Source organism: Pholis gunnellus, assembly GCF_910591455.1.
Source record: "Pholis gunnellus genome assembly, chromosome: 16".
Classification (NCBI taxonomy): Eukaryota; Metazoa; Chordata; class Actinopteri; order Perciformes; family Pholidae; genus Pholis; species Pholis gunnellus.
The window spans coordinates 1,781,379-1,794,084 of NC_136543.1; the positions used below are offsets into that span (position 1 = coordinate 1,781,379).

Here is a 12,706-nt window from a genome sequence, read left to right on the forward strand (position 1 = left end):
ACTGAATCGTCACTTAAAGGGGGAAATAAATAATAGTTCATGGGTATTAAATCACTTCTTGATGACTATACTCTCAGGCTTCATGCAATGTATCTACCAAAGGATGAATAAAAGCAAGTGTCTTAATCAGTCTTGGGATTTGAGTGGAATTGTTGGTGTTTTTCAAACTAAGCCAATTATCAAATTATTCCAGGGCCACTACTTATGGTAAGTATCATTGAGCTAAATGTGAGAGGGACAGGAACGGAGATGCTGCTTGTAACACTAACTGCCTCCAGCTCATCAAACTGAAATGGAAAGCAGATGTAAAACTGGGCCACAATTGTTCCTGTTCATGTGTTATTGATTGACCACAAGTAACACATCTGACACTGTTTCTTACATCTTGTACAGTGAAAGAAACACCAGCTGTCAACCTCTGACACTTGAGTTTGACCATTTGGCCTTTGCTTAGCAGGTGGATGCCCAGTGACAGCTAAGCCGATGGCTGACCGATCCTGTGACCCCCCCTGCACCAAGCCTCGCTCCCTGTGCACAGAGGTGAGTTTTGGAGAGATGAGATCTACTCTTCAGCTTCCAAAGTTGCAACGTTGCTGCCCTGAATGTTGTTCCCTGTGAAGCTGTTTGAGCAGGGATTGAGTGTAAATGGTAAATGGAATTTGGCTTCTTGTGGTGTCTATCTTGGTGATTTTTGACACCTTTGGCTTCTCTTGCAGTCTCTCAGCATCTTTTGACATCTCACTCTTCACCTGTTGAGGTCTCTTAATGCCTTCAGTCTCTTGGCTTCTTTGCTTCTGACCATCTTTTGCTTTCCTGGTGTCTCCCAGGTCTATTGTATACATTGTTAATGCCGAGACAGATCCAGCCCCTCTTGTGTGGCATCAGTGTTGATCCTCCACACTATGGCGGGACAAAATATCAATACAAGGATGTACATTATTACTTCCTCTTGCATTACATTATCATTACACTAATATAGATATTACTATATAAATGCAGGAGCTTTAAACGGCCATCGTCCAACACCAACAGACCTCTGGCCTCTTATTTCATTACTTGATCATAATCATTTTTGTTTTTAACATCTGGTTTGTCTGCGGGCGGAGCACCACACCATTTTGTAACAAAGCAGGTTTAAGAAGCAGCACATTGTTGTTTTCACTTTTAAACCCTAATGAAGGATTTTAGAGAGGCATCGCTGTTAATTCCTTTAAAAATGTTAACCCCAGCACTGTTCTGCTTTCTGGCATGAATGATGGGATGGATTGAATGATGGCACAAGTAGACATGGACCATAGTAGTCAGTGTGTGTTTGTTTGTGTATTAAAGAGGCACTAAGCTAATACTAGACTAAGGCTATGCACTTTGTTGCAAATTGTTTCATCTCAATTGTCAAATTTTGGACTTTTGAAAGTGTATCGTGATACCATTGTTATCATGATAGTAAAGTATCGCATCATGAATTACCCTCACATTTCCACCCCTACCACACACGGAACAACAAACTCAAAAACACATCATAGCCTTGATCAAGTAGATTTCTTCCCAAACACCAGGAAGTCTTTTGTCTTTGGCCTACACTCAAACACTGAAGAGTCAGTGCCGTTAATCTGAACAAACATGTTTATCTTTGGTTGCTTGCTCGGTAGCCTTCGGGAGAATTTAACAAAACAACCAATGTTGATTCTGGCATACACTTACTAGCCACAGTTAGCCGCGTCATACTGCAACTGTGACAGCGCAAGATACGTTTCCCAGTGAAAACACGACGTCGTGTTTTCCACCATGTTAGAAATAAATCAGCAGTTTAAAGCGCCGTGTCTGTAGACCTCCAATATGGCTGCGAGAAAGGGTGCTGAATGACGGATTGAGCCCCAGGCACCCTGTTGGGATGAAAGCCTCTGGATAGGAGGAAACGTAAAAGAAGGAAAAGAGAGAAAAAAATAGAGGAATGGAAATAGAATAATCAAACTCACTTGGTGTTGCCACCAGTTGTTAAGCTTCTCCCATGATCCTCTCTTAGCACACCTGGACTGAAGCGCTGCAGGTTAAAGAGCAGCTGCTAATGTTTTTTTCAGGCAATACATATCAGCAAAGCAGAGACTCTAAAAAAACCTGCTTTCAAACTCAGAATACACTGAAATAAGACAATAAAATATACTATGAGCTATACCTTACACTTATCCTTTAAAGCAGAGGTCTTCAACAGGGGGTCCGCAGAGGTACTGCAGGGGGGTCGTGACCCCCAATTTTTTTCCCCAAAATGTAAATGTCTTTAAATACGTTGTAAAAAACAACATTTACTTCACCCAGGAATCCTTGTGCAATCATTCCAAGATATTCCTGCTAACACACTGCAGCTCCTATCCACAACAGCCAACTACTGAGGCCAGCGTGTTATTATGCCAAGTGTTTGGACATCGTTATGAGCGGAAATGAATCGTTTTGTAACTCGACCAAAAACCATGAATCTGTCCATTATTGTAATAGTTCAGTATTGAATGCAAGATAACAGCTATGTTTATGCATGGCAGTGGCACTAATAGGCCATCACTCATTTTCGTTTCCACATTTATGTTTAAAATAAAAACGTCAATTTGAATAGCTTGTATGCATGATTATCATGCAATTGACAGACAATGTTGGTATTGGTATCAGCTGAAGGTGTGTTTCTAAATGTCAGTGGCACGGCCCCCCTACTCACTGTACCTTCACATGTTTAAAATAACAACATGAACATATCAACCTGTGTATTATTTGAATAGCTTAGTATTGAATGCACAGTAAAGAGGTATGTTTATACATGGCACTAGGCCCAGTTTAATATAAAACACAATTTTATACAATAGATATAGTCGGGGGTCCCTGCTCCATCGCTCTGTCAGTTTGGGGGTCCTTGGGCTGAAAAACGTTGAAGACCCCTGCTGCAGAGGGTTGCTGGAGCCAATTCCAATTGACATTGGGCGAGAGGCAGGGTACAAACTGGACAGGTTGCCAGTCAATCACAAGGTTCTCTCTCCTCGTCTCTCTATTGGTTTTAGGTCTGGGTCCGGATACAACGGCGTCTGGGTCCGGATCTGGACCACGACCAGCCTATTAGTGACCCCTGTTATTGCAAATGTAAATAGCGGACAGTTTTGCAATATTTTGTTTTGGGATGTTGAGCTTCACCTTCAATTCTGCGATCACTTGTTCAGAAGTTTCTTTTTCTTTTTTTTAGCATCAGTGAAAAACAGGATTTTTAACAGAGGGCCTGTTTTACAAACTGGTGGCATGGATCTACATGGTAGGAAGGGTCTAATGACAACATGTCATCAGTTGCATTATTGGGAAAAATATGGGGGAAAAAATGGGAGCCACAAACACAAGCATTTATGATCAGCTCATTGGAAGTCAACAGGTTACCTCCCTGCTGTCATTTTGCACTATTTGTGACAGCAGCTGTTGAAGTGTTGGTAAAAGCCTTCAATACATTTTATGTAAAAACTCATCTGTGTTTATTATCTACGCCAACTTTTTCCGTAAGTTACTATTAGAAACCACTAATAGTGGTTAACAAGTAATCGTGTTCTGCTGACACGGTTACTTGTTACCCTGTGACACCTGTTGCTCTGAAACGGTCGGGGTCCTGTCAGAATTCTGTAGAACTTTAGAATATCGATTCTGACAACCTAACATACAACAACCAGGCATTTTGATGCTAGTAACAGTATAATATTGAATATTCAAAGCTTAGTAATTCGTCTGGCTGGCTGGGTTTCCGACATGCGCACGCATGATTTTGATGAACTCTGCTGTTGAAGGGTCTATTAGTTGTTACATTGCCACATTAATTGCTAACTGTGTGAGAATGTTACCATGCTGGCATTTACATTTAGTTCAAAGTACCACTGTGCCTGAGAATAGCCTCATAGAGAGATGCTGCATAGCTGTAGCTAATTTTGTATTCAAATGATGTATTAATCATGATGTACTACAGTTATTGTAGCTAAGGCAGTTAGTCAGTTGTGAGACTGAAAGGTCAGGCTGACTAAACACCCTCGACTGACAGTCATTCCTTGCTAAGACGACCAGTTGTAAAGAAACAGGCTCAGATTTCTCACTAAGCTGTGAGTTATATTTCTGTATAAATCTGAGCTAATTGCTCATGTTAGACCATTCTATTCAGGCAGAGTTCCTGGATGGTTGCTTAATAAAAATGTATATCGAAACTATGCTCTCCAAACTCAAGTATTGCTATATGAGATATCATTTTGGCATTCATGTGGTAAAATAATACCCATCTGTAGTGAGGGGGAGGTTTTCCCAGCATAAGTATATACCACGAGGCACTTTACAGCACAGAACAGAAGATGAGTTGTGTTTGTTTTAGTGGAGATGTGGTTGCTAGAAGGAAGCTGGGGATGGAGATGTCTGGAGGAAGGGAGGATGTGTATGAACATTACAGCAGCACCCTCCAGAGACTAAAGCCAGATAGAAATAAAACCATAACACGTTGCTGAACCACACTGCTCTTCCTTTGTTTGCCACTAAGGAGATGTAAATGATCATTTCCTCATTTCCTCATTTCCTCATACTCAGTCTGCTGTTGGACCTGTTTGCGTGGTGGGGATTTCTGGGGGCCGATTATCCCCCAGAGATTGTCGGGGAGCCGGGGACCCCCTGCAGGGTGATGAATAGAACCAGGCCGAGAGAGAGAGAGAGAGAGAGATGTGGAGGAGGGGTGGCTTCCCTGCGCACACACACACACACACACTTAAACACACGCCCTGTCTGACAAAACAGACAGCAGCAACAAACAGCACCACTGTCACTGAGATGATTTTATAATGAGATTGTGCAGATACATTATCACAGGTGCTCTATGGTTTGTTGAAGATGCTGCATTTCATTTAATTGTAACATTTAGAGAACCAGCCTCTACATTGTTTGCCATCAGCTCAGGCCCCCTTTTCTAAACACCAACTCATCTTAGAGGCTAGTGTGATTCTATTCCTTCCATACGGCCTACATGAGTTTTAAGTTGGCAAAGACTCCAAGCTTGTGCCAATCAAATAGATGACATGGACCCATGGAAACCCGATTTAAAAGTCACACACATGAATTCATTTTCAAAAAAAGAACAGGAGCTGAGGACATTCAGACATGGGCCAAAATCAAGTCGACCCATCATACTACAGTTGAGTCTGGACCTGGCCTGGATCCACACCTTTTACAGATGTGATCCGATAGACACCTGAGACCCAAAGCAATACCTTATCAGACTTAGACTACGGTCCCAGTTCGGGTCTTAGTTACTGGTATCAAAAGAATTCTAACATCAAGACAAATGGTCTCGTTCTGAGAGGTTTCTTGTCAGCTGCCCGAGATGCTTCATCAGTTTTTAACATGTTTTGCCAAAATGTTTGGAATTAGAACAACACAAATAATCAGTATTCAATGAGACCACACCACAAAAACCAGGGAGGACACAGTGGAAACACAAATACAATGTAAGTGACAAAGAAAGGAAAGTTATAACATGAAAAAACAAATCAAGAAAAAGGGAATACATTCTGAAATTGGTGTCACACCAACCGAGATTACAAGAGACATACTGGTAAACAGATCAAATAGAATGGCATTCAAGGAGCAGCAGGACGGATTGACAGGTTATAAGCAGCAGAAGGCTGCAGAGCTTCATAATATGTTCTTGCTCCTGTGGCTTCACTTCATCCACTCCTGTTGATTTCGCCTGTCTCGGCGTATTTACTAAATGTCTGTAGCATTCATGTTGTCTTTGTATTTTTTCACAGGTCATCACTCTTGTTGCATGAAGTTGAACTTGTATCTGCAGGGAGCTTTAGTGGCCATTATAAAAAGTGAAGGAGTTGTCAGATACGTGTTGTGATAAGTAATGGTATATAGTATATACAGATATCAAAGGTGGCTGCAGAAGTTTTAGGTTCCGGTGACTTTGTCCATGTCATCGTTTTAAACCTTCCTCCTTTTTGTGTCAGGCAGGAGTGTGTGGCTGTGAGGACGGTTACACTGAGGTGATGACGTCTGACGACATGCTGGACCAGTGTACAGTCATCCCAGTGCTGGAGATCCCCACTGCAGGTGACAACAAGGCCGACGTCAAGACCATCCGAGGCTTCAACCCCACTCAGCCTGCAGCCAGCTCACCGGGCAGGGCCGGACGCACCTGGTTCCTTCAGCCCTTCGGCCCAGGTAACAGTCTGTGACAGCTGAGCAACTGCTGTACATATCATGTTGGATGACGTGATGACTGTGGATTTTTAAGATGAGGCCAAATATGATAAGAATAGATGGATTATACTGAGACAACATACTGAGCCTGTACAACATTACAATGTATCCAAACTAGTGCACTTTGTGGAGGAAATGTATGTGATTGCTGAGAACACAAAATGATTGCTTACTAAGCTATAACAGGAGCGGTGGGAGGAGGGGTATTAAAAGACAGGGAGAAAGGAGGAGGTCCTTCGACAGAAAGGACATGATGAATGAAGGAGGGGTACCGGTGGAAAAGAAGAAAAACAACTATAAATGATGAAGGGAAGAAAAAAGGAAGTCGGGGAATGGAGAAGGAAAGGAAGAAATACAAGAAAAGAAGGAATGAAAGAGGAGAAAGGAAATAAACAAATAGGAAATGAATTAATGAATAAAGAAGCAAATCCAAGATAAAGACAAAAGAAAAGAACCATAAGAAGGAAAGAAAGAAGAAAGGGGGAGCATGGGAAGAGGAAGTAAGAAAAGAAGGCGGGGACAGGAAATAGAGCTGAGCTAATGGAAAGTGGAAAGAAAGGAAGAAACATATACCAGATGAAAAGAGGAGAAGGAAAGACAAAGATATACAATCATCATTAGTTTATTATATAAAAGACAAAAACAGACATTTACAGCCTGAGCTTATCTAAATAGTTCTAATTGATCTCATCAAATAGTGCAAAGTGAAATACCTCCATCTAAAAGGCCACATTGCAGTGCAACATGACATGTACTGTATATTTGTATCTGTTCTCATTAACACATCATATGTATATTTAAAGGTGTTTCAGTATAATAACACATTCAACACTGGTGTTAAAGGCGTTGTTATGTTTGGTTGATCTGTGTACCTTCTGTTACATTGATAATTCAGTTATTTCCTCACTGAAGTGGAGCAGAAAAGAAGTGTGTGTAACTCTACTGCCCCCTTCAGCTGAAAGAAGGCAGTGAATGTGACCATGTGTCCCTACAGTGCATTAACAGTGAGCATGTGGATTATCTGTCCAGATGGGAAGCTGAAGACCTGGGTGTATGGAGTAGCAGCAGGAGCGGTTGTTCTGCTCGTCTTCATAATCTCCATGACATACTTAGCATGGTAACGTATACCAGCACATCTTCTCACTGTCTGTCTTACTGTTCCTGTCATCACACGGGTCACCATTCATGCCATCATTCACCTCTATTCAGTGATGTAATGGAGATCATAATGAGAGGAAAAGAAATGACTTCATTTCTGCTTTATTGATAATGCATTGGGTCGGGCTCCACTTTTATGTGGTAAATATTGAAAAAAGTGATGAACTCTCAAAAAGCCAATGTCAAAAAACATAGCTGATGAAAGCAACATTTAAATGAAGATATTACCAAGGCGGTCCATTCTTGATTTAATCAGCCAGTGTATGGTTTTGAGCCGATGGTATTTATTATTCAAAGGACAGCTTTACACATGAAGGTCAGGTTGCTCACCGTGAGGAGCACAGTACAGCGTGCGGTTCTGCAGTTTTAAGTCTGGAAAATAATTACCTTGATGATGTCATAGTGCAACACATTCTCTCTCCTACCGACGCTTAGTCAGTGGCCATACCATTCACACCAAGTAAATCTCTTCTGTCAGTTTTCCAGAAATAACAATAAGGCATTTAATTAAATGAAAAAGAAAAAAAAGATTTAGCCGAACCGGTGTTGGCTGAAACTCCTGCTCCCCTTTTTCCACTCCGTATGCTAGCAAGGTTTAGGCTACACAGGAACAAAACTGAAGCAGAAGCAATAACACAGTTCCAAGTGTTCCATCCAAAAGAATATTCACCTTAGTTTCATACATGTTCACCACCTTATTTTAAAACTTTTTTTAACTACACATGTTTTATTCATGGTCCCAAGTTAATCCCTTTTACAGACATACATGTAATGTTTGGAGGTTGGTGTCAGTGTCCACTCGTTACATGCATAGTGTCTAATCTATCTATTGTGCTTCTTTATTATCAGTCTATATTCTCATATTCAGTTGCTACCAACTGCATTTTGTCGAGTTGCAGCTGAATTAATATATTTAAAAAAGTAAGGCAGGATTATAGCACTTTATCATCCAATAAAGAAATTCAATCTAGTAAATGATGCTGTGGTGGATGACGCTGACTAAAATGAAATGGTGTTCACGTATATGTAACGACTCTTTTCTCCAATTCAGCTCTGTGTTTTTAAAGATAAATACAATGATCTGCATTAGGGCGCATTAATATTTCTAGCAGATTCAATTGGCTCTGCTCTTAAATTAGGCATTACTTTTAATTTCCCACTCATCAGCTCTACTTAATAATTCAATATTTATTTGTTCTACACTATCTTTTATTATATATATATATATACAGGACTGTCTCAGAAAATTAGAATATTGTGATAAAGTTCTTTATTTTGTGTAATGCAATTAAAAAAACAAAAATGTCATGCATTCTGGATTCATTACAAATCAACTGAAATATTGCAAGCCTTTTATTCTTTTAATATTGCTGATTATGGCTTACAGCTTAAGAAAACTCAAATATCCTATCTCTAAATATTAGAATATCATGAAAAAGTATACTAGTAGGGTATTCAACTAATCACTTGAATCGTCTAATTAACTCGAAACACCTGCAAGGGTTTCCTGAGCCTTGAAAAACACTCAGCTTGGTTCAGTAAACTAAATCACACGTATGGGGATTATCACAATATTCAAATTTTCTGAGACAGTCCTGTATAGTCCGAGGCTTAATCCCTGTATGGAGTGCAGCATCAATCCTTTATGTGATCGGGTGGCTCTTTAAGGCCCATCAGGGATGAATATTTGAGTAAGCCAAAAAATGGCAAACTGTTCCTGCTGATAAAGATGTGTGGCCTCCATTACATCACTGCTTGTTTTTCCCATTTTGTTTAATTTGACTTTGAGTTCCCTCATCATTTGTCCCTTCATTTCCTGCTTTTCTCTCTCCATCTCCACCCTCAAACTCACCTGCTCAGCTATTATGGTTGTTGCCTTTGCTGCAAGTCGAGCTCCAAGTCCCCCTCAGCCGGGGTTTACTGGACGGACCCAAACAGCTTCACGGTGCCTTACACCTGTCCCGCCTGTGAAAAACTAGAGCACGATGAGTTACAGCGAAACAGCCAACTCCAACAACAGCAGCCGCACCACCAGCAGCAGCAGCAGCAATATCCAGCACTGCTCCAACAGCCCCCGCCATCCCAACAACCACAGCAGCAGTCACTGCCACCCCCACCACCACCCTTTGAAACTCTCATTACTTAGTCAGGGCCCCACCTCACTCCTGTAACTCACCGTGCCTGACATTCATTTGTGCCCGGACACATTCTGTTCACTCATTTCAGTGGATCACTTCCTGGAGGTGAGCAGTCCAGCCTCCATCAAACACACCACATCACTGCAAGCTTTTTAATGTAAATACAAACGTCATAGGTTGGCTCTTTTTTATGATTTTTATAATTTATAGAAGTTACCACTTTAATCTGAAATGATGTCTGGACCCAGGGGAAACCTCTGAAAAGTGAAGCCAGTGCAGAAGTGCCTTAACATCTTTCTACTGGCCAGCAGGGGGCGACTCCTCTGGTTCTATAGCAGTCTGTGAGAAAATGACTCTACGTCTCTCTTGATTTATTACCTCAGTAAACATGAGTTTATGGTCTCAACCTCTACTTTAAAGTCGTTTCTAATACATCATGATGTTCATTTAGTAAATGTTTTCCCTTTTGGAGTAAAATTGATGATAAAGCAAGGGTGTTGTAGGCGTCATACCACCGCAACCATGGCGTTAACAGAGACTCAAATGAGTTGGCTGTTCATTGTTTAGTACAGTTTCTTTTCTTTTAGGCATGTTTTTTGCCAGTCAAAATTAATGTCCCATCAAAATGAATGTCCCAATTAATATCTAAGTTAACATGAAATATGGATGCACCTCGCATCTAACCAGGCTAGCGTTAGCTGCTAACGTAGTGTTTGCTGTGCTAACGGGACGTGTTTTTTTTCCCCCTATATGTAAAAGACATGACCAACCCTAATCTGCCTCTGATTGGGTTAGCCTGACATTCTTACCCTAGCCAATCCCACTTCCTATGCCAAGACCTAACCAATGCAACGGAGGCAACAAGTAGTCGCCAATCAGATACAGAGCAAAAGGTCTCAAACCGGTGGTCCACACCCAGGACGTGGGCGACGTAACAGTGGCTATGTCCACTTATTACTATATATTAAGTCTATGGTCTGGACCAATACATGTGTTGAAGAAATTGTTCAACATATTTGGAATTGCAGTTATTCCTTTTGAGAGGAGGAGATGAAGATCAATCCTTCGTCTGTGTTAAGTAAAGAGCTGAAGTATGTCTACTAGCACAGACCGGAAGCAAGAGGAAAAAGCTAGCCTGGCTTCGTCTACACCTACCAACAACTCTAAAGCTCGTTGATTAACATGTTGTATCTAGTTTTGTGAAAGCTAAAATGTTTGGTGTAAGAAGTAGTTATTTGCTGGACCTATTTCTTGTTGAACAGTGTATCCATCCACCACGTGCAGCGTCTCTGGCTATAATGCAGGGAGCCAGATACAGTCAGTGAGCGTTTCCGTAAAGTAAAGGCTAAGCTATGCTAACTCCAGCTCTGCACTTTGGATTCATATCTGTCAAATTTGAATATATTGAGTCTAAAAGTTGTGGAAAGAACCAATTAGATATTTATTTAATTATTTATGTTTAGATAATTAATATATTTAAAACCCACTTGTGTTAGTAATCTTCCCAGGTTGTTTAAACTCACAGAGCACATATAGTGAGCACAAATGTAGCGTCCTAAAAGGAACACTTTACCCACAAAACCACCGTATTTAAATCAATTCTTCAGCCCTTGAATTCTTATAGGAAACTTTATTATTCCAGCCTGCCTCCACAGGGAACCGAGAAACCAAAAACAGAAAAGTCTTGATTAAAAACACTTCCACACAAACAGTCTCACGCTTGCACAGGCGTGCTACTGTGAGTCTGGACAAGTGACCAAAGTCTCTTCAATACTAAGGTTAAAGCAAAGACAGTAGTAGCTAATACGACTGGACCAATGAGACTTGGATTATTCTGCACGAGTTGTGTCAGAGTTTTTAAAGTGATATTTTGATGTAGTTTTGCTCTCGTTAAACATTAACTTCCAATCAGCAAGACTTTTCTCCATTTTTTGATTGTTCGTTCGTGGAGACATGCAAGAAATACAACGTTTTCTTCAAGAATTCAAGGTAACATGGGTGAGTAGTTGAAATACAAATGGTTATTTTGGGGTGAAATAGTCCTTTAATGATAGCTGCTGCCCTGAGTGGTTCTCACTGTTCAACATTCAGAACACAAAGGGCTTTCCAAACGAAGCATGTGCTGATTTGCAAGACATACATAATTGTAAAGTTCCTCCTCTGCTGCCATCTTGTGGTCCCCTGTACACATTTCACTCAGTCATTCTCGTCCATTTCTATTTTCATCAGTTCAAGGAGATAACACCATTTAGAAAAATACTGTACAAAAATACATTATACAGGTAGCCTGTAGACAGAGCTTGGCCTAGTTTTTTCAAAATAAACTTCCAAATTAGGTTTACTTAGTGTTTAGGCTAATTTAGGCAACAAAACTACTTGATTAGGTTCAGGAAAAGATCGTGGCTGTGGTTAAAATAACTATTTTTCTTCCGTAAAATAAGTGTGATTGTTACATTACGTCACTGGGGTTAGCTACGTATATTTATGCAACAAAACTCTGGTAAATGAAGTCAGCGTGAACTTCACACAGGACATAACTAGTCTCCTGGGTGAAAGTCCTGTGTTTGTTCACTCTTTACATCAAGTCACCTGACTTCCTTAGCTGTCCCTGCACATCCCGGCTGACAATAACTTGGGTTATAAACGCATTATGGTGCATTACTTTTTGTAGGTATGAGTTAATAAGAGCAGCCAGCTGTTTTCTGCTGGAAACAAAAGCAGACGGAGTGCAGAGTAGTTATGTGAGAACAATTGTTCTCTAACCCCATTCATGTAGTGAACCTTAACCATAATGTAGGCAGACCATAAAACGGTCATACGTCACTGTGGTAGGCTAACAACACATATCATGTTGTCTCTATACCAGAATGATGTGTTGAGCCAGACCTTTCTCTGGCGTGGGTACAGTGCTGTGAAGATCTACTTACGCGAGACAAGCTTTAGAGAAATGAATAGAATTCACAATTCAAAGTTCACCCACTTGTTGGGAAAGGTTGAACCAAAGCTCCAGGTGAACGGTCGGGATCAGATTATCTAAACTTCCTTCCCTGTTTGTTTGTTTGCTCTGTAGCAAAAAGCCAAAGAAGCCACAGCGACGACAGATGAACAACAGACTGAAGCCGCTGACTCTGGCCTACGACGGAGACGCCGACATGTAG

At 40.9% G+C, this 12,706-nt stretch overlaps 1 protein-coding gene across 1 annotated transcript in view; it reads left to right on the forward strand.

Annotated features, from left to right (window-relative positions):
* Positions 1–12,706, forward strand: part of thsd7aa (thrombospondin, type I, domain containing 7Aa) — a gene marked incomplete at both ends in the record, with an annotated part of 135,233 nt that extends 122,527 nt beyond the window's left edge. The window contains 4 exons of the mRNA XM_079175485.1: positions 458–540; positions 6,000–6,213; positions 7,282–7,369; positions 12,619–12,706. Of these exons, the coding sequence (XP_079031611.1) occupies positions 458–540; positions 6,000–6,213; positions 7,282–7,369; positions 12,619–12,706 (473 nt within the window). The remainder of the gene's footprint in view (positions 1–457; positions 541–5,999; positions 6,214–7,281; positions 7,370–12,618) is intronic.